The 17451-nt window shown below is 37.9% G+C and overlaps 4 protein-coding genes across 5 annotated transcripts; 2 read left to right on the forward strand and 2 right to left on the reverse strand.

Moving 5' to 3' along the window:
• Positions 1-1042: 1042 nt before the first annotated feature.
• Positions 1043-1534, reverse strand: LOC101306616. The gene has a single exon (XM_004296046.1). It carries the CDS (start codon positions 1532-1534, stop codon positions 1043-1045), a length of 492 nt encoding a protein of 163 aa, XP_004296094.1.
• Positions 1535-5386: 3852 nt separating this feature from the next.
• On the forward strand, positions 5387-6808 carry LOC101306800. 2 transcript variants are annotated; one of them, XM_004294798.1, is made up of 3 exons: positions 5387-5491; positions 5914-5951; positions 6109-6808. In XM_004294798.1, exons 2-3 carry the CDS (start codon positions 5936-5938, stop codon positions 6609-6611), a joined length of 519 nt encoding a protein of 172 aa, XP_004294846.1. In that variant the 5' UTR covers positions 5387-5491; positions 5914-5935; the 3' UTR covers positions 6612-6808. The 2 variants fall into 2 exon arrangements, with proteins under 2 accessions (XP_004294846.1, XP_004294847.1); XM_004294799.1 differs by having other exon boundaries at positions 5452-5524.
• A 2273-nt stretch (positions 6809-9081) lies between these two features.
• LOC101306904 (magnesium transporter MRS2-3-like) lies at positions 9082-11109 on the forward strand. The gene is made up of 6 exons (XM_004296047.1): positions 9082-9513; positions 9831-10049; positions 10143-10271; positions 10350-10525; positions 10622-10733; positions 10819-11109. Exons 1-6 carry the CDS (start codon positions 9082-9084, stop codon positions 11107-11109), a joined length of 1359 nt encoding a protein of 452 aa, XP_004296095.1.
• A 653-nt stretch (positions 11110-11762) lies between these two features.
• Positions 11763-15900, reverse strand: LOC101307193 (glutamate receptor 2.1-like). The gene is made up of 6 exons (XM_004296048.1): positions 15774-15900; positions 15070-15300; positions 13229-14475; positions 12766-13078; positions 12274-12671; positions 11763-12158 (listed from the first exon to the last, which is right to left on the reverse strand). The coding sequence occupies exons 1-6, from the start codon at positions 15898-15900 to the stop codon at positions 11763-11765; spliced, it is 2712 nt and encodes a 903-aa protein (XP_004296096.1).
• Between the last annotated feature and the right edge of the window lie 1551 nt (positions 15901-17451).

A 17451-nucleotide genomic window follows, 5' to 3' on the forward strand; every position in this document is an offset into this window, starting at 1 on the left:
CCATTAATGGATTGACATCCAATTCCTTTTTAAAAAAAAATTTGGTAATAAACAAAGAGTGCGGCTGTTGGGACTTCTAAATTTGCTCACTTGACCTCCCTTTGTTATGAGTTATTGAATGACAATTATCTTCTCTTACGTAATGACTATTAAGGACATTAATCATACAAAAAGAAGTATATTTATTCTCTCTAGACTTTCCAATTTGATAATTAATTGCTTGTATTCTTTATTATTTTTTATATATTTTTAATTTCTAATTTACTATTTTCTAAATTTTACTACATATTATATATTTAATTAGAGCTATATGATCAATATCGACCATGTAACATAAAATTTTCTACTATCATAAATATTGAAAGCATATATATACAAGGTGAAGAAATATATATATGCAAAAACAAATCGATAATGAAAAATTAAATAACTATTGAAATAATTTCATGATGTACATAAAATAGAGAGAAAAAAAAACATACATAGTATACAATTGTTATCCTTGATCGTTGTTTAGCACAAGTAAAATAGAAAAAGAAAAGCTAATTTATATTAGAATATTTTCTTGTTGATAACTATAGAGGTCTTGATGATAGCACGCAAAAAGAAAAAAAATTAAAAGAATAAGAGGTATGGAGAATAAATAAGAGGTATAATGAGTAAATTATCAAGATATATGTAAATAACATACCTAAAGTTATTTTAGAAATTTAAAAGGAGGTCTAGTGAGAAAATATTTGTAGTTAAAATTAAAAAGGAGGTGTAAAGAGCATGAGAGGTATACTGAGTAAATTTGGAGATCCCAATAGCCGCACTCATAAACAAAAGTACTGTGTTCTCTACTTCTCTTTCTTTTTTTTTTCTTTTTTTGTTCTTTTTCATATTTCATTATTACAATTATGCCTCAATATAAATTAATACGATCGAGCCCTTCACAACACGCTCAAGTGGTCGTTCTGGTCGATCTGGTATAATGATACCAATTTTCAACAGCCAAAAATATATGGATTACAATTGAACAAGTTAAATGCATTCCTACTAATTAAAATGCTGCTGAAAAAATTAGAGCTGCAATGAACGAGGCTGCAAAACCAGATTTGCCGAAACAAGAGGCTGCATTAGGAGCTGGTGATGGACTTGGGGAGGACTTGCCGGTTTCTGGTGAAGAAGATGGAGATGCATTATCCTTAGTGTCCTTTGACTTACCGTCGCATTTTGAAACGTCAGCCTTCAAGCCACAAGCATTTGCAAGATCCATGACCTCATCCTGAGTCACGTTCAAGTTCTTCAGCACCAGGGGGTTGCTCAAGGCGCCGCAAATGCATTTCCTATCGTCCGATTTCTCCGATAGCATGTTCTTCATCGGGTCACAACATGTATCAGGCACATTGTCCAGTTTCTTGAAGTACTGTTGACAAGGGGTCATTTTCTGCATGCATGCAAATGGTCCCATGGAGTCAAGACCCAGGCCTAAACTTACAATCGCCCATGAAGCCAAGATGATCAGAAACAAATACTGCTGTGAATTAGCCATTGTTCTGATGATCGAGGTTGTCAATCAGATTAAACGCCTCTCAGAAGTAGGCTCTTAATTGATTGGCAAAAAGGAGATGTAAACAATGAGCCAATGAGGTGTAGGAGGTCTGTTTATGGTGTTAATATAGATCCTATAGCTCTGCATCGCTATATGTAGAATCCTTAACATAGGCAACCCAGATCTTATCGTCTCCTAATTGGTGATAAGCAATAAGCCATCTAATTAACTATGTAATAATGATCTGTCACCAACTTAATTGGGAAAACTGATCTGGGGGAATTCCACAATATTCTCCTAGAATCATGATGAGCTATATATTGAGCTAGCAGGTAAAAATTAAAACATGTTATGCCCGTTATTCAATAGGCTAAATTTAGGCAAGTTATTGCTAACCAACGTGATCGATCAGTTCTCCTCATGTAAGTCTTCCCTCTCTCAAAAGTTGCATAAGAATGACGAAGATAGAAAACATCAAAAATAAACACTTGCAACATGAATTTTACGATATAGATTGTGCAAAACGCACGTCTATTTCGCTAAGTAAAATAAAATTTCGGACCTTTTGATCGAATATTAGGTTGAGGTATAAAGAAGAGAAGGTCTAGCATGGAGAAAAGAGCTCGTCAAGTTAGCCAAGGTGACTGCCTGAGAACCCAACTAGGTTTTGATAACAACTGAACCTTGTATAGAACGCTGGCAAGTCATCCTTGGCTACCAAACAGGACTCTTTTTTTCATGTCTGACATCTCTTCAGTTCTTCCAAATATGCGTGTGGTAATATATACTCATGCTCGAATGCTAAAGAAGAGAAGGTCTAGCATGAGAGAAAAGAGCTTGTCAAGTTAGCCAAGGTGACTGCCTGAGAACCCGACCAGGTTTTAATCTGTAACTCATATAAACCTGTTTTAGGAGGCAGGCAAGTCATCCTTGGCTATCAAACTAGACTCATTTCTTCATGTTCGACTTCCATCTCTTCGATCATATTTCTTTCAGAACATGTATGTTATTCATGCTCCAATGCTGGGATATTAACACAGTGTTTCACAACCCCTCTATTTATAACAATGAATATCACGATAATTGGATTCGTATTCGCTCAAAGTCAGCTATATGTTATCCTCATGCATCAATTTGCCTCATTTCGCTATATATTGTTCTAAATTTCATTATTTTTTCATCATGACCACTATGGATCGGAATACATTCGATCTCTCCATGACTCCATATCGCTATATATCCTTTATCATTTGCTAACAAAACATCGATCGCATGAGTAAACTTATTTTTCTCCCTTTTTGGATGATTTGGACAACTTGATATTCTTATATCATCTAATATATCGACCATTCGAGATCGATCCTCCACCAATATCGACATTGCATTCTTCTTTCAGAAGAATATATTGGTTGGTTTGACTCGCTTCGCCACTTTCCATATGATCAATCATGAAGCTTTACTTTCAGACCAAAAAAGAAAAAATCATGAAGCTTTACTTTCAAATTCCTTTTCCTTTTTGAATTGAGGCTAGGGTCGGGAGAGGCAAGTGATCGATATACGATCTTCTCCGCTGCACAATTTTCCTTTTCACTTACAAATTTTGCTTCTACTTCTACAATACACCTCCAAAAAGCAACCCGGCCCTTTCCACACTCTTTGGCCATAACTTCATCCGTAGCCTTTTCAATGCCTTAAATTGAGGGTGATGCTATTGACACATCCTATTTAGCTATTCACACAACCCATGCGTTTTCCTATCACTACAAATTTTATTGTATTTACACAGTTGCCCTTTAAAGTTGTTTTATGATTGGTTCACTTCATGAAAGAGGTGTGTGAATAGTAAAATAAGGTGTGTTAATAGCATCCGTCTAAATTGATTTATAACCAACTTTTAAATTGATTTATAATAATTTCCCCTAACTTTTTATCAATAGTTAGATTCTAACCTTTTGGAAGAGTCAAAAGACATAATTAAATACCATATATTTTGCAAACTACGCATAATATAACAATTTTCCCCAACAGATCTTCTCATTCTCTTCATTGACATTGTCCGAGTCGTCTCTCATTTTCGCTTGTTTTCCTGCTGTGTTTCTCAACAACCTGAAACTTAAATCATCTCCCTCAACCTAGATCTATATCGCATCTAAATTGCAACGTACCAGCCTTACTTTGATCTTGCCTACTAACTTCTCTGCATTCCGGACAATTACGTTTTCAGTTGCCAATAAGCCTCTACAAATGCAACACATTGGTTGCGTTGGAGTTGAATTTTGCACACCTTATGACCGTTAAGCCTACCTCAAATTGTTTCCCATGACAAGTCTAAAGTTCCTCAAGATATTGCTATCATATTGATAATTAAGTCAATGACAGACAAGTTGAGATCTCAGAGACTGATAGACTGGAATAATGTTTAACTTCCACAATCCTCGTCCAAGGTACACTGTAATATAACTCTTTCTCTTCTTCAGAGCAATGGTCTTGGAAGATCCTTAGGGAATTAGATCGAAGGGATATAAAAATTAGAGAAACTGTAGACGGTGTTGGGATCGGAAACCCCCGTCAAGAAGATTTTGGCATTTATGAACTAAGCGCACCTAGTCAAGATCAGAGAAGAGGAAGACGAAGAAGACAAAGTGTGTCTTCAAGGCCTTGGTGAGTTTCCAATTGACTCACTGGACTCGGAATCTAAATATGAGGATGAAGTGATAGATTTTGTCGATGAAAGTAGGATTGAAATTGGGGGCCAAGATTGAAAATGAAATGGGGGTTGCTAAATTGAAAAAATGGGGTGGCAGCGAGGATGGTGGTCATGAAGTTGAGGACTGAGGAGTTGATGATCGAGGAGGCCGTATTGGAGGAAGGATTGAAAGAATGCAGGTGAGGTTTATATGTCATTTCCCATACCAAAAGGTTTTTCTTTTTTTTTGTTTTCAACTGTTTTATAAATATTGTTGTTCAAAAATCATTTTAAGGACTAAATGTTGGTTATTTTTCAAAATTTCTCATTTTTGATTACCGCATGACTGACATAAGTCCATAAAGTTGTAAATTTATCTCGTTAATTAGCACATGAAATCTTAAGTGGTAAACTGAGTTCTCGTAGTAGGAAAAAGTAATTGATGTACGAAAAATGTTAGCATATATACCATAGTCATTTTTCAGTTAAATTTTAGTTAAATTAGCTAAAATATCATTTTGACGAGCGACTTTAAAAATATGTTTGCATCATTGCTCTATACTTTAGTCAGTAAAAAATTAATATTACTCTTCAATTGAAGGAAAAATAGTAGAGTGTCTCATTCCGCTCTCTATATTTGGCTAACGAGATACGTAAAAGTCATAATAGCTAAACTTTGACTAGTCTGCTAAAGCTCTTAAAATGCCTAAAAAACTAAACACACTCTTTAAAATAGCTAAAAAGCCAAAACAGAGTTTGATAAATATGCTCTTAATGTGCATCAAATTGCTTTGGTAAATCTTTTTCGTTCTAAAGAAAAAGATGAAGTGAATAATGTCGACGATAAATGATTTTTTTTTTTTTGTGACTAGGTAAATATTATAAATACGTGAGTTGAATTCACAACCTCGAACTTATTAAAGAAGAGACTATGCTACTAGATCAAATTATATTGGACGATAAATGTATTTCCCACTCAAGTGAAGTGGGCTTCTTATTTCCTGAAAGAAAAAAAAAAAAAAAAAAAAAAAAAAAAAGGAAAATTTGGCTTCAAAAGTGAATGGTCTACACATTGAATTGCCCAAACTAAAAAACCGATGAGAAGAAAAAATAATTACAAAATACAAAATAAGAAGATAAGAACCGCCATCAACCCTAAAAAAAAAAAAGGAAAAAGGAAAAAACCCACGGACTCCTATAAATTTAGGCCTTTAGGGTTCCCTCATCTCTCGAAGCGTCTATTCTAAATCTCTTCCGTCTCGCCGTCGAAGGTAACTCTCTCACCAACTTGGTCTGCGTTTAGGGTAAGTTGTTTGGTCCATTTTTGTGATTGATTCCTTTGCAGTAGTATTTCTTCATCTGTTAATTGCTTATGAGTAAGTTGTTCAGTGGAGATTGTTATGTAGTTGAGACTGATCTGGTTGATTTATAAAAAGAAAATTAACATAGATAGCAAGGATGTATCAGTTATCCCAATTCGATGATAGGGTTTGGTTCTATTTACTGATTGTTAATTGGGTAGTGAGTTATGGAGTATTTCATCTAAACTTTGAAAAAAGATTCAACCTTTACATATGAGATGAGAAATTGGGAACCTTTAACTTATGTTGATACTCTGTGATTTATAGTATATGGAGACAACTTATAAATTGCAAACTCTCTGATCCTACTTTTACTGATTGACACCAAACAGGTGTTTTATAGAGAGAACAAGAATGATGGAAGCCGCAGGTATGCTGTGTCTCTGTTTCTCACCTAAAATGTTTTTCCTTTTGATTCTTGTGTTCCTTTTTTCGATACGAAATGTAAGTTTTTTTGGTAATATGAATGGATATATTGAATTTGGTTTTGGGGTACATGCCTAATTGTTTGTTTTCCAAATAATCAGGGAATCCTCCGAAGCCTGGAAACAAGAAAAAACGTAACAAGAAGAAAGGTGGTAAAGCTTCAAACAACCAATTTGGGGCAACTAATCCCACGCAAGCAAACCAAGATGCTCCAGTTCAGAGCGTGGATAGTCCATTGGAGACATGGATTTTTAGCACTGCATCATCCTATCATGTTACAGCAGATCGGGAGATTATGGAGAACTATACTAGTGGCAATTTCGGCAAGGTCTACCTAGCTACTGGTAATTCCATGGATGTTGTGGGTAAGGGTGATGTTCGCATCAAACTGTCCAGTAATGCCACATGGATTCTACGTGATGTGAAACACGTTCCGGGTTATGCGTGGAATCAAATTTCTGTGGGGGTGTTGTGTGAAAAAGGCTATGGGATGACATACTCTCATGTCGGTTGGAAGATTTCGAAAGGAGATTTTGCTTTTACAGTCCCGCTTGATCCAAATCCTCCTATGCGTATCACTTTTCTATCCGCGTCACCCCTTTGAAGGTGACGGTGTGGCTGGATTTCTGAAGGTTATAGTTAATCATTCAAGTATTAGTATGGATCTTCGTAATCTTGTTTTCCTAGATTTCGATTTCTCAAATGAACTTATAAGCATGGATCTTCGTTTTGTTATGGCATAACACTACTCTTGTTTGAATGATATTCAGAATATTAACATATTTGGTGCACGTTTATTATATATTGCAGTTCGGTACATATTTGAGATTTCATGTTGTCTGTGACATTCTGTATGTTTCCTGATGTGGGTGGTGAAAGGAGAATATACTATGTAAGGACTAAGGACAAGGAGTAAGGAGAATATAGAAATGAAGGAAAGCCAAATCAAGGTTTTTTATTTTGATTTAGCAGAGAACCTCTGAGTTCAGGGCAGTGGCTCCGCTGTCATCCAAACGAGTGAAACGACAAGACATGAATAACTACCTTTGCTGCATATATAGTTTCAAACCAACTGGAACTGTCATTATGAGTCCTGCTTCATGGATGAGCTCGTATCGTTTCCACCGGTAGTCTGAGTGAAGCCTAATTCAGGTGATTTGCACAATGCTGGTGTCTATTTGGCATAAGTTGCATTACGATGCCAAAAATGCGTTAACAAACACTTGCAGAATGGACTTGTATGATAAAAATTCCAAATTCATGAGATTATAAATAGGTATATATATAGATACTATACACAGTTAAAATTTAAACAAGAGAATGTCGAGCATGAGAGAAAAGAGCTTGTCAAGTTAGCCAAGGTGACTGCCTGAGAACCCAACTAGGTTTTGATAATTGACTGAACCTCTTTTAGGAAGCAGGCAAGTCATCCTTGGCTACCAAACTAGACTCCTTTTTTCATGATTGACATCTCTTCAGTGCTTTCGAAATATATATGGATTTCATGCTCCGATACTGGGATGTCAATACAATGTTTAAGAGCCCTCTATTTATAACAATGTCAATCGGTATAATTAGATTCGTGTTCGCTCATAGTCGATCTCTTCTATATACCTTCATCAATTTACCTCATCTTCAGCTATATTGTTCTTTTCAGTGATATCAGCTCATAAAGTAGTTGACAAACCATGAAGGAATATATTCTCCCCACTTGAAGGCAATCAAATTCATGATAAATATATATACTGCATATCTTACATCGAAAATTTCTAACAAGTGTCTAGTACTGTGGAAGATAAATTAAACATGTTCATTCCACTTTATCAGAGTTAGCTACTTGATCAGAGCAAATATCGATAGCATAGTCTAACTTAACTGTACTATCCTCTGGTAAAAAAACAATATAACGGTCTGATTCAAGGGACACTGTTCGTGGAATAAGCAATCAAACCTCTAAATATTGGAAATTTCATGGACATTATTAATTAGATAACTTTCAAGTGTCAGCCAAGATCTCTTTGGCATATATATCTTCTCCTCCTCCAGATCAAACAGCCAACCCTGTGATGTGACCCTATATATCTCTCCCAGCCAATACAAAGTCAAACCAACAAATATATTCTTCACCAAAATTGTAATCAGATATGGGAAGGGGGATCTCGAATATATGGTTGACAATATCAAGTGGTCATAATTATGCATGAAAAGTTAAGATAGCTACTTAGCTAGAGAGAAAGAATAGGATCGATATTTCATAGTAGTTTGGTCTTCTTGCGACATATCTAAAAAGATCGAGGACGGAGAAAAAACGCATAGAGCAGTTGATAGAGCAATATGCTAGAGAATGTATTCCATAATCCATATGGTCGATCAGTAGTCAACCTGATGAGGGTGGTCAAAAGATAAGAAAATCAGAAAAGAATAACAATATAAATACGAATCTAAATTATTAATAGTGTTCTTCATATGTCGTCTATAAATAGATCGAGGGTCGTCAAACTTTGTATTGGCATCCCAATATTGGAGCAGGAAGAGATGTCAACCATGAAAAATGGAGTCTCGTTTGGTAGCCAAGGATGGCTTGCCTGCCTCCTAATTAAAAGAGGTTTAATCAGTTGAGAAAACCTAGTTGGGTTCTCAGGCAGTCACCTTGGCTAACTTGACAAGCTCCTTTCTCTCATGCTCGACATTCTCTTCTTTACAATTTAATTCAAAAATGCTCGTCTCTCATATGAGTACAAAGCACAAACCAACACTTGGCCTTGTTTGGTTCACGGAAAGGTAAGAACGTACTAATTAATTTTGTCTTTTTCATGGGAAAGAAAATATAAGGGAAATGAAAGTTCCCAAAAACTTTTCGTTCTAATATTTGATAACACACGAAAAGTTTTCTGAAAAGTTGTTAAAAAGTTTGTAGTCAGCGACTCAGCGTAATATGTACGTGTGAAAGAATGCAAGGAAACTAGATGATAAGAAATCCTGGAATATATGCTAACGATAACAAATCCCCCCGTAGCGTTTGTCTCACGTGAAATACACCTAATCCTCCTCCAGCAGAAACAGCCAACGCCACCATGAGACCTCATCATCTTCTTCCTCAGCCCTCCAAGTCAACTCCTCCAGCCGTAGAAGACCCCGCCGGATCCCACCGTCCACCGGCCGCGGCATTAGCGGGCCTTCATGGGCCCAGGAAGAAAGGGATCAAGTCTACAACAAGCGTCCGTGCGTGGCTGGTGATCGACTCCGGAGGCAACTCTCAAGTCGTGGAGGCCGGAAAACACGCGATCATGCGGCGCACCGGTCTGCCGGCACGTGACCTCCGGATCCTCGACCCGGTTCTGCAGTGCCCGTCGACGGTGCTGGGTCGAGAGAGAGCTATTGTCATAAACTTGGAGCACATCAAAGCCATCATCACTGCGCAGGAGGTTTTGTTAGTCAACTCCGCTGACCTTTCTGTCACTCCCTTTGTTGACGAGCTTCAACGTAGGCTGGTTCGTCGTCAACAAGTAAGTTTCTCTCATCTTCTGAGAATCTTTTGTGGCTTTTCTTTTTTGTTATAGTATTAATTAGTATGGTTTCTTCGTGGCTCTAAAACCCTTTATTTTCAATAAGATTGCTTTTGGATACTATAATTTAGGGTTTAGGGTCTTGGTACTGATTATAATCGTTTGCAAGGATTGCTAATGCGTAATCGTTTCGCAAGAATTGTGTTTTTTGCTTTTGTAATTAGGTTTTTTGCCATTATGTTTGCAATTAGGGTTTTGGTATTTGATTTCATGATACATATCTCTTCTCTCCCATTTCTGAAAACGTGTATGTATAGGAGGGTAATGATGATGGACATTCAAAGTTGCATGATTTGGGGGAGTCACAGCCGATAAAAGAGAGCCGTCAGAACTCTCCAAGTGGGTTTGAGGGTCGTAAACATGATGGAGTAGGGAAAGAAGTGAAGAATCAATTATATGGATCCAAGGTTCCTCCCTTTGAGTTTGTAGCATTAGAGGCTTGTCTTGTGGCTGCTTGCACATCCTTGGAAAATGAAGTAAATATCTACAAATCCCATGTTTATTGATATAGCATCTAGAACTTCATTGTTCTTCATTGTTTCCAATTTCCATGTTTAATTTAAAAACAGGCAAAGGGATTGGAGGAAGAAGCTCATCCAGCTTTGGATAAGCTGAGTTCAAAGATTAGTACTTTGAATCTAGAACGTGTGCGCCAAATCAAAAGCCGCTTGGTTGCTATATCCGGACGTGTTCAGAAGGTACAATTCAACCATGTCGATGTTCTCTCTGTATGCTCTTGTGCATATGTGAATGTGTATACACATGCTGATTGGCAGGTGAGGGATGAAATTGAACATTTGCTGGATGATGATGAAGATATGGCTGAGATGTATCTGACTGACAAGCTCTCTGTTGAGTCAGACCTGGAGAACTCTTCTACTTCGTCCATGAATGAGCAGATGAGAAATGAAATAGATGATGAAATTCATCAAGCAGCTGAAGCGAACGACAGGCACGTAGCTTGCTTGTAATCTCCTTCTACTATTTCGAATATGAAAAAGTTTGAAAATCATGTAAGAACATCTCTAGTACGTTTCTAAATCTGCAGGAACAGCCATACTGGTACAGGTACAAGCAAGCAGCTGGACGTTGAGGAGCTAGAAATGCTTTTGGAGGCATACTTTGTCCAAATTGATGGCACCCTAAACAATTTATCCACGGTATATCTGCAACTCAAATTAGCTATCATGATTTTCTTGTTTTTTCTTTTCTTTTCTTTATGGTAATCATGATTTGGAATTTCAGCTGAGGGAGTATGTAGACGACACAGAGGATTACATTAACATAATGCTGGATGATAAACAGAATCAGCTGCTGCAGATGGGAGTAGTTTTATCCACTGCAACACTTGTGGTGAATGCGTTTATCGTTGTTGCCGGAATCTTTGGCATGAATATTGGGATCGAACTGTTTGACGAAGAACTGAAAACGGGAAACAAGAAGTTCATGTGGACTATTGGTGGGAGTTCCATGGGGTGCGTATTCTTGTTTGTGATTGCCATTGCCTGGGGTAAGTATATGCGCTTGCTGGATTAGTGACACTGAAAACAACAAAGGCACCCAAAAGTTACTTGTTTATGTGCTGGTGTTTATACAAAATTGAAGCACCTCGATGGCTAATTTTTGGTTACAAAGAAGGTTATCATATGCTCAGAATTTCTTTCAATTTCTAGTGTTGAAATCTGAGGAAAGCTCTGGAATTAATTGATTTTATCTGAATATTCGGTATGTGGTTCAGAGATGTAGTTCAGTGACTGAGCCGAGTAGTAGCAACAACAATAGTAGCAGTAACAACGAAACGGTAGCAGCAACAATAAATTGTGTCTTAGTTTTTGAAGCAGTAGCAATTTAAAGTTAGTTTTTACCAAAAAAAAAAAGAATAACAAGAAGGTAGCAATAAGTTAAGGTAATCCTGATTTCATCTCAATCTCAAAGCAGTAGCAGATAAATTTCTAGCTGGGTGTAGTAGCAGGATTGACAAAGTACAGAGTTTAGTAGCAGGCGAGTACAAGTGCAGTAGCAACTAAATCTAACACTTCCATTGAAGATGCTCTTACACGATCATACTTCTTTGATACTTTACTAGTTACGTGTTTTTGTGTCAAGCTGCTATATATAATGGTCCAGATCGAGGTCTTAGGGAACAGGACTCAAGTACATTAATACAGAAGTCAAAACCCTTCTGGTACTTAGACCAGAGCCTGCAAGTTAGGGCCATTTGCATAATTCGTCGGAGTTTCTGGATTAATGTCACTATCTCTTCTTGAGAACCTCTGCATAGTTGGGGTCAAACATTGGTTGATTACAGCCAACATTAACTTCCAGACTGTTTCCTGCTTAAACATCGATTTATAAATATGGAAAATGTAAACCCCAAGAGAAATGGTTGATGTCCCTCCTGAGAATATGAATAGTATCCAAAAGCTGCTGGGGCTTAGACTTGGGGTACTACCATCTGTTTCTGCATCCAAGCATTTCTGAGTTGCCAGCATGTTGTTCTCCAACTGTCGAAGCTTACCACTTTCGGTCACCTTCAGCATTGCTTCATTTACACTAGAAAGTAATGGTGACCCCCTTGGAAATGCCTGTGGCATAATTACGTCACACAAACCAGATAAGAATTCTTAATCATGAGCAGCTATTAGTCTATTACTTAATAGTTGAAAAATTCATGTGCAGAAAAGATTGGTAGAGAATTACGAATCCAAATCCTCCGACTTTGTATGTTGGCCCGACCGACACAAAATCTTTGCAGTATTGTCCGAGGAATATCTTGGCAAAAGGGACTTCAAGAAAAGCAGCAGCAATTGCTTTGCTTTTGAGGGCGTTTGCATACTCTTCCGGAGAGCTAAACTCCTGAATGCGATTACGGGGAAATTGCAAGACTTCATTCAGATACATAGAAACAAAGGATCCTTTACAATAACCAACAACGGCATTGCTCTGTAGAAGTGCATCAACATCTGCTACAGCTGGTTCAAGTAGCTGCACCGTGAGCATGCTGGTGAGGTTGGCGGTGTACGTCTGTGTGATGATTAGTGCGACAAATAACCAGACAACCATTGTCATCCTTGATAGATTGCTATGCAGCTTTTCTCCTTTCCAAATCAAATTGGTGAAGAGTATTAGGCACATTATGGTCCAATATTTGAAGAGGGTAATAATTAAGAGATTAAAATTTTGAATAGTTACCATGCAAGGGGAATAGAGTGGTGAAGGAAAGCCAAATCAAGGTTCCAATTTGATTTGGCAGAGAACCTCTGAGTTCAGGGCAGTGGTTTCGTTCTATCAACCAGACAACAAAACCATTGTAGACATTGATGGCGACTATGAGCGCCCACATGGCTTCTGTGAAAGGCTTCATGAATAACCATGCTTTATTGCAAATTTTGGACCTGACTGGAACTATCATCATCAATCCTGCTTCAGAATAGGGGTGTGTGAATTCTGCATACTGACATCTTCGCGACACTATTGCTACATCACCAACTACAGCATCGAATTCCTGCTTGAATGCACAGACATTTCAAGTCAAGGTTCATTAGAGATTTAGAGTTGATGGTCAAAAATGAAAATAGACGTACATGCATAAACACGTATATAAGTTGGAACTTATTAATCAAGTTGATCAGGAAGGGAGAATGAAGTCACTTACTCTAGAATAAATTTGCTGCACTATAGCATCATATGTGCCATCAAATGGAAAGAAATCATATGGCAAATGATAAGGCAGCTCCATCAGGGTTTCTTCGAAGAGATCAATTGCAACCCCACGGAATGAGAAATTATTTCCCGAGGGATCTTTTTCTGCATTTACATACTGTTTGAATGTTGATCCGGTAGGCACGCCGATTTTCAATGGCTTTGAACTTGTTGATACAGTCCATCCTTTTGGAGTATAGAGAGGCCCCCCTGGCCAAAACACTGGTCCAAAATCTTTCATGGATGAGCCGATTGTATTTTTTCCCCCGACAGTCCGTCTGAAGCCTAATCCATCTGACCAATATCCGAGTTCTATGTAACTCTTTCCGATCACATTGATAATCTGGAACATTTGTTGTGGTGGTAATTTTTTGTCAGTGAACTGAATTTTGCCACTTAAACCATGAAAATCAATTTGAAGAATATTTTTCAACAAGGGCTTCCCATTATGTTTTCTTTGTGTCACTGCTAGAGCCACTGCCGTTGCAGCATCATAGGCCTGTGCTGCGAAGACCTCAGGTTCATCGTTTTCCTCTTCAGGATATTCTGAGCTGAACCTTTTACGAAATCTTCGACGAAACCCGTGAAATTGGCTACTCTCACTTTCCGGGAAGTAGCTCTTGACTCCGATAACCCCTTGCATTGTGGAAATGGTGGAGGCATTGAAGGAATGGACTAGGCTAGTAATAGGATCTGTGGTGATCCATACATAGTCTTTCTCCATCATCTTCATTTCTTTAGCCTTATCAAATAGTTGCAATGCCAACGGCAAAGCCAAATGAACGATGAAAACTCTACACTGGTCTTGTCGAAGCTTCTCAAGCGCTTTGACTAATGAAGAAGAGCCGAAAGGTGGAAGAGGTACGAGCTGGCTAATTTCTGCACCAACTTGTCTCAAGGCAAGAGAGAGGCGAGGCAAAATTTCGTTGGATGAAGAATCTCTATCTTGGTATATAACAGTGGCTTGATGCCATTCAAATGACTTAACTATAGCAGCTATTGCTTCCATTTGTTTTAGCTCATCATGAGAAGCTTGAACTAGGGAGGGCCAGAGCTCTGTTGCCCAGTTTGGAGTAGCCTCGGCAAAAGAAACAATTGGGATGTGATTCTCACTGCCAACCTCAGCAACTAATGATGTATCCTCCCATGTACGTGGTCCTAGAATGGCTTGAACGTCTTGCATATCTATGAGATCTCTAGCTGTAGAATATTGATGGATTCAAATTTGTATTTTAGATTAAACGTGCTTCTTGTCTCTTATACTTGCATGGTGACCAAGAAGTTTATATGGTTTCACTCGATACATGCATGTTTATATTAGATCCGAAAGTATGTAATTAACCATGAAATTCCTTATTCACTACGTGACCATGCAAGAGATCATGACACAAAGACATTGCGAGTTGTAATGAACTAATGATATGGTGCGATTAGGAAATTATAAACTGGCTAGGAATAATTACTCTAGGGTTAAACTTGAGGCTTTTCTGTGTATATATAACAAGATCCTGATTTAGGAATCTATATATCAACGTGTGCAAACTTAAAATATGAGATTCAAAATTCAAATTCTACCCACATCGATCTTATGGGATAGAATGTTTCATCGACTAAAGCATTATAGCGAATATTAGTGGGAGGTGTAGTTTTTTATTTTGCATGCTAATTTTTTTTAGAAACTTGGATCATTGAAATATTGTCCTTTTAAATGAGATGAAAAGAAAATTTCTCTAGCCCCAGAAATACCATATACCATATAATATATCAGACTTGAAGAAAGAAAAGTAAACCAACCTGCAAGAGCCGCCTGCATGGGGTCCCTCTGAGAGTGTCTAATTTGCAGAACAAATCTCTGATTGTTATTGGCATAAAAATCATCCATTGCCATTTCCATTGCCACTCTCTCTTCTTTGCCAATTCGAGAACAATTATCTATAATTGCCCCAATGTTAAAAACGACGCCCGTACTTCCAGCTGCTTCAATATTTCTCTTTGCACTGGGAGTAACTGGTCTAAATGCTAGAACTATGATAACAAAATAAATTAGAGGAGAAAACTTATTCATGTTAATTAATTTGTATTAGGTAGCTAAGCTCTATATTTCACTCTCTTCCTAAGTACATGATGAGCCATCACTCTGTATTTATATGCATTAGAATTTGCTGACTAGCTATCTACCACGGTTTTTACTCGGTCAGCTTTAGATTGATTCCCTCCTTTTTGTCTTGGGTGTACTAGTCAATAGTATGAATAAAATTCAACACGTACACTTTGGGTTTTCGATCTTCTGTTTACTCGATTCACTTGCAATTTCGCTACGAATGCATAATCATAATCATATATGCATCCGTATTCTCTGCTATATATATTCCAAATTATGGGAGCTGCATGTCGATAACATTTCCTCGTAATTGTAGGTACTGCTGGTTGGATTGATCTGGACCGAGTCAGTCAGTAGTACTTCTGCAATTTAAGAATCTTGGAAGGTAGAACAGAACCTGTAGTTCTAGATTGTTTACTTCGAATTTTCGAAACAACCAAGTCTAGAACCAGTAGCTTCCAGTAGTACCAGTAAGGAAATGGTAAACCCTGTGCTTTCACATTTGCAAAGCCCTTGAGATTCATTTTTGACAAAATACATAGAATAACAGTAAGGAAATGAAGATTGATCGATGGAAGAGTATATATCTGGAAGTATCATTAAGAGTACTTACTACTAGTTGGTACCTAGAATTTACAAGATTAATGTTTGGTTCGACCAGTAGTTTGGGTACGCAAACTGTCTCTTTTGATGTGGTTAATTGTCTCCACCGATCATCTTTGAATAGAGACTAACGTTATTGAATGGTTCCGATCATCAAGCAGGATTCATACTTGTTCTGTCAATTGTGATCATATATAATAAATATCGATAGCAAGTCTCATTGTCAAATCCTGTTCAATAGGACCATGGACTACTTCTATCTTTCTAACATACATACAAATTTGAATAACATACAAATTGAGAGCGAAAGTATTTAGGTGGCACCTAACGGGCTGCCTGGATGCATGTGGAACTAACTTTGAACAATCATGTAATTTTGAAGCGCATCAAACAAGCATCCAAACATAGTCGTTAAATTAGTCATTCATTGCTTGATTGAAAACTGTTAAAATAGTTCATGACTTACATAACGTCGAACGACTCTCTGTTCAAACATTTCAAATTTTGAAGTAATTTATTAGAAACACAAGAAATATTGTCTTTTTTTTTTTTATGTAAGGTGACAAACAAAATTGACCGATATATAGTCCACAATCTCGACATACATTATAAAATATTTGTATTGAAGGAAATACGTAAACCCTAGTCTCTCTCCCCACTTGCTATAATTAACCCTAGCCTCTCTTGTCACACTGTTTCTACGTCTTCTCGTCCGACTGCGACGCGTCGTTGGCGCAGGCCTCTAGCCTCGCCAGCGTGTGTCAAGTGTGACCGGACGGGAGATTGATGTTTCTAGTGGTCGGAAAGGAGGGCTAAGGGGAATCCATCGGCCTTGCTTTCAGTTAAAGGCGATTCTAGTACATGTATGGGGCTTGTGGATGGGGTACATGAGTTTTCTTGTTATCTTCTTTTCTTTTCTTTATGATAATCATGATTTGGAATTTCAGCTAAGCCCAGTACGAAAAAATTGTTGGGCCCCTTATATTAAATTTCTTTTTTATTAAAAAAAGACTTTTTTTTGTTTTAAAATTAATTAGTATACTCTTTATTGTTATCTAAAAATACCTCTTGTATTATTTGCCCCTCATTAATAATGTTTTCTCTTAATATGTATATTAATATATATATACACACACACGGATCCGTTCAGAGGCGGACGTTGCGGACGTCCCTCCGTTCTCCACCGTCTGGCGCCGACGACGGCGCGCCTCCACCCGAGCAAACTCTAATAGCGTCCCCGATCACTTTTCCTCTCCTGTGAGTCCGTCGAATTCCAGTTTTTTCGGCGAGATCGATCTTGTTTGAAGTTTTGGGTGATCTCGCCGGAAAACTGGAATTCGGCGGACTTGCCGGGAAGGGGAAGTGGTCGGGGACGCTGCTGGAGTCTGCTCGGGTGGAGGCGAGCCATCGTCTGAGCCGGACGGTGGAGAACGGAGGGACGTCCACACTTCAAGGTCCGTGCCGACTTCCCC

This window comes from Fragaria vesca, linkage group LG3, assembly GCF_000184155.1.
Source record: "Fragaria vesca subsp. vesca linkage group LG3, FraVesHawaii_1.0, whole genome shotgun sequence".
Classification (NCBI taxonomy): Eukaryota; Viridiplantae; Streptophyta; class Magnoliopsida; order Rosales; family Rosaceae; genus Fragaria; species Fragaria vesca.

Coding starts and splice junctions, on each gene's coding strand:
- LOC101306616 (XM_004296046.1), bottom strand. CDS start 1,534: ATGGCTAATTCACAGCAGTATTTGTTTCTGATCATCTTGGCTTCATGG.
- LOC101306904 (XM_004296047.1), top strand. CDS start 9,082: ATGAGACCTCATCATCTTCTTCCTCAGCCCTCCAAGTCAACTCCTCCA. Junction 9,514..9,830: donor GGCTGGTTCGTCGTCAACAA/GTAAGTTTCTCT, acceptor GTGTATGTATAG/GAGGGTAATGATGATGGACA. Junction 10,734..10,818: donor CCCTAAACAATTTATCCACG/GTATATCTGCAA, acceptor TTGGAATTTCAG/CTGAGGGAGTATGTAGACGA.
- LOC101307193 (XM_004296048.1), bottom strand. CDS start 15,900: ATGAATCTCAAGGGCTTTGCAAATGTGAAAGCACAGGGTTTACCATTT. Junction 14,476..15,069: donor CATGCAGGCGGCTCTTGCAG/GTTGGTTTACTT, acceptor AATATTCTACAG/CTAGAGATCTCATAGATATG. Junction 13,079..13,228: donor TGCAGCAAATTTATTCTAGA/GTAAGTGACTTC, acceptor GCATTCAAGCAG/GAATTCGATGCTGTAGTTGG.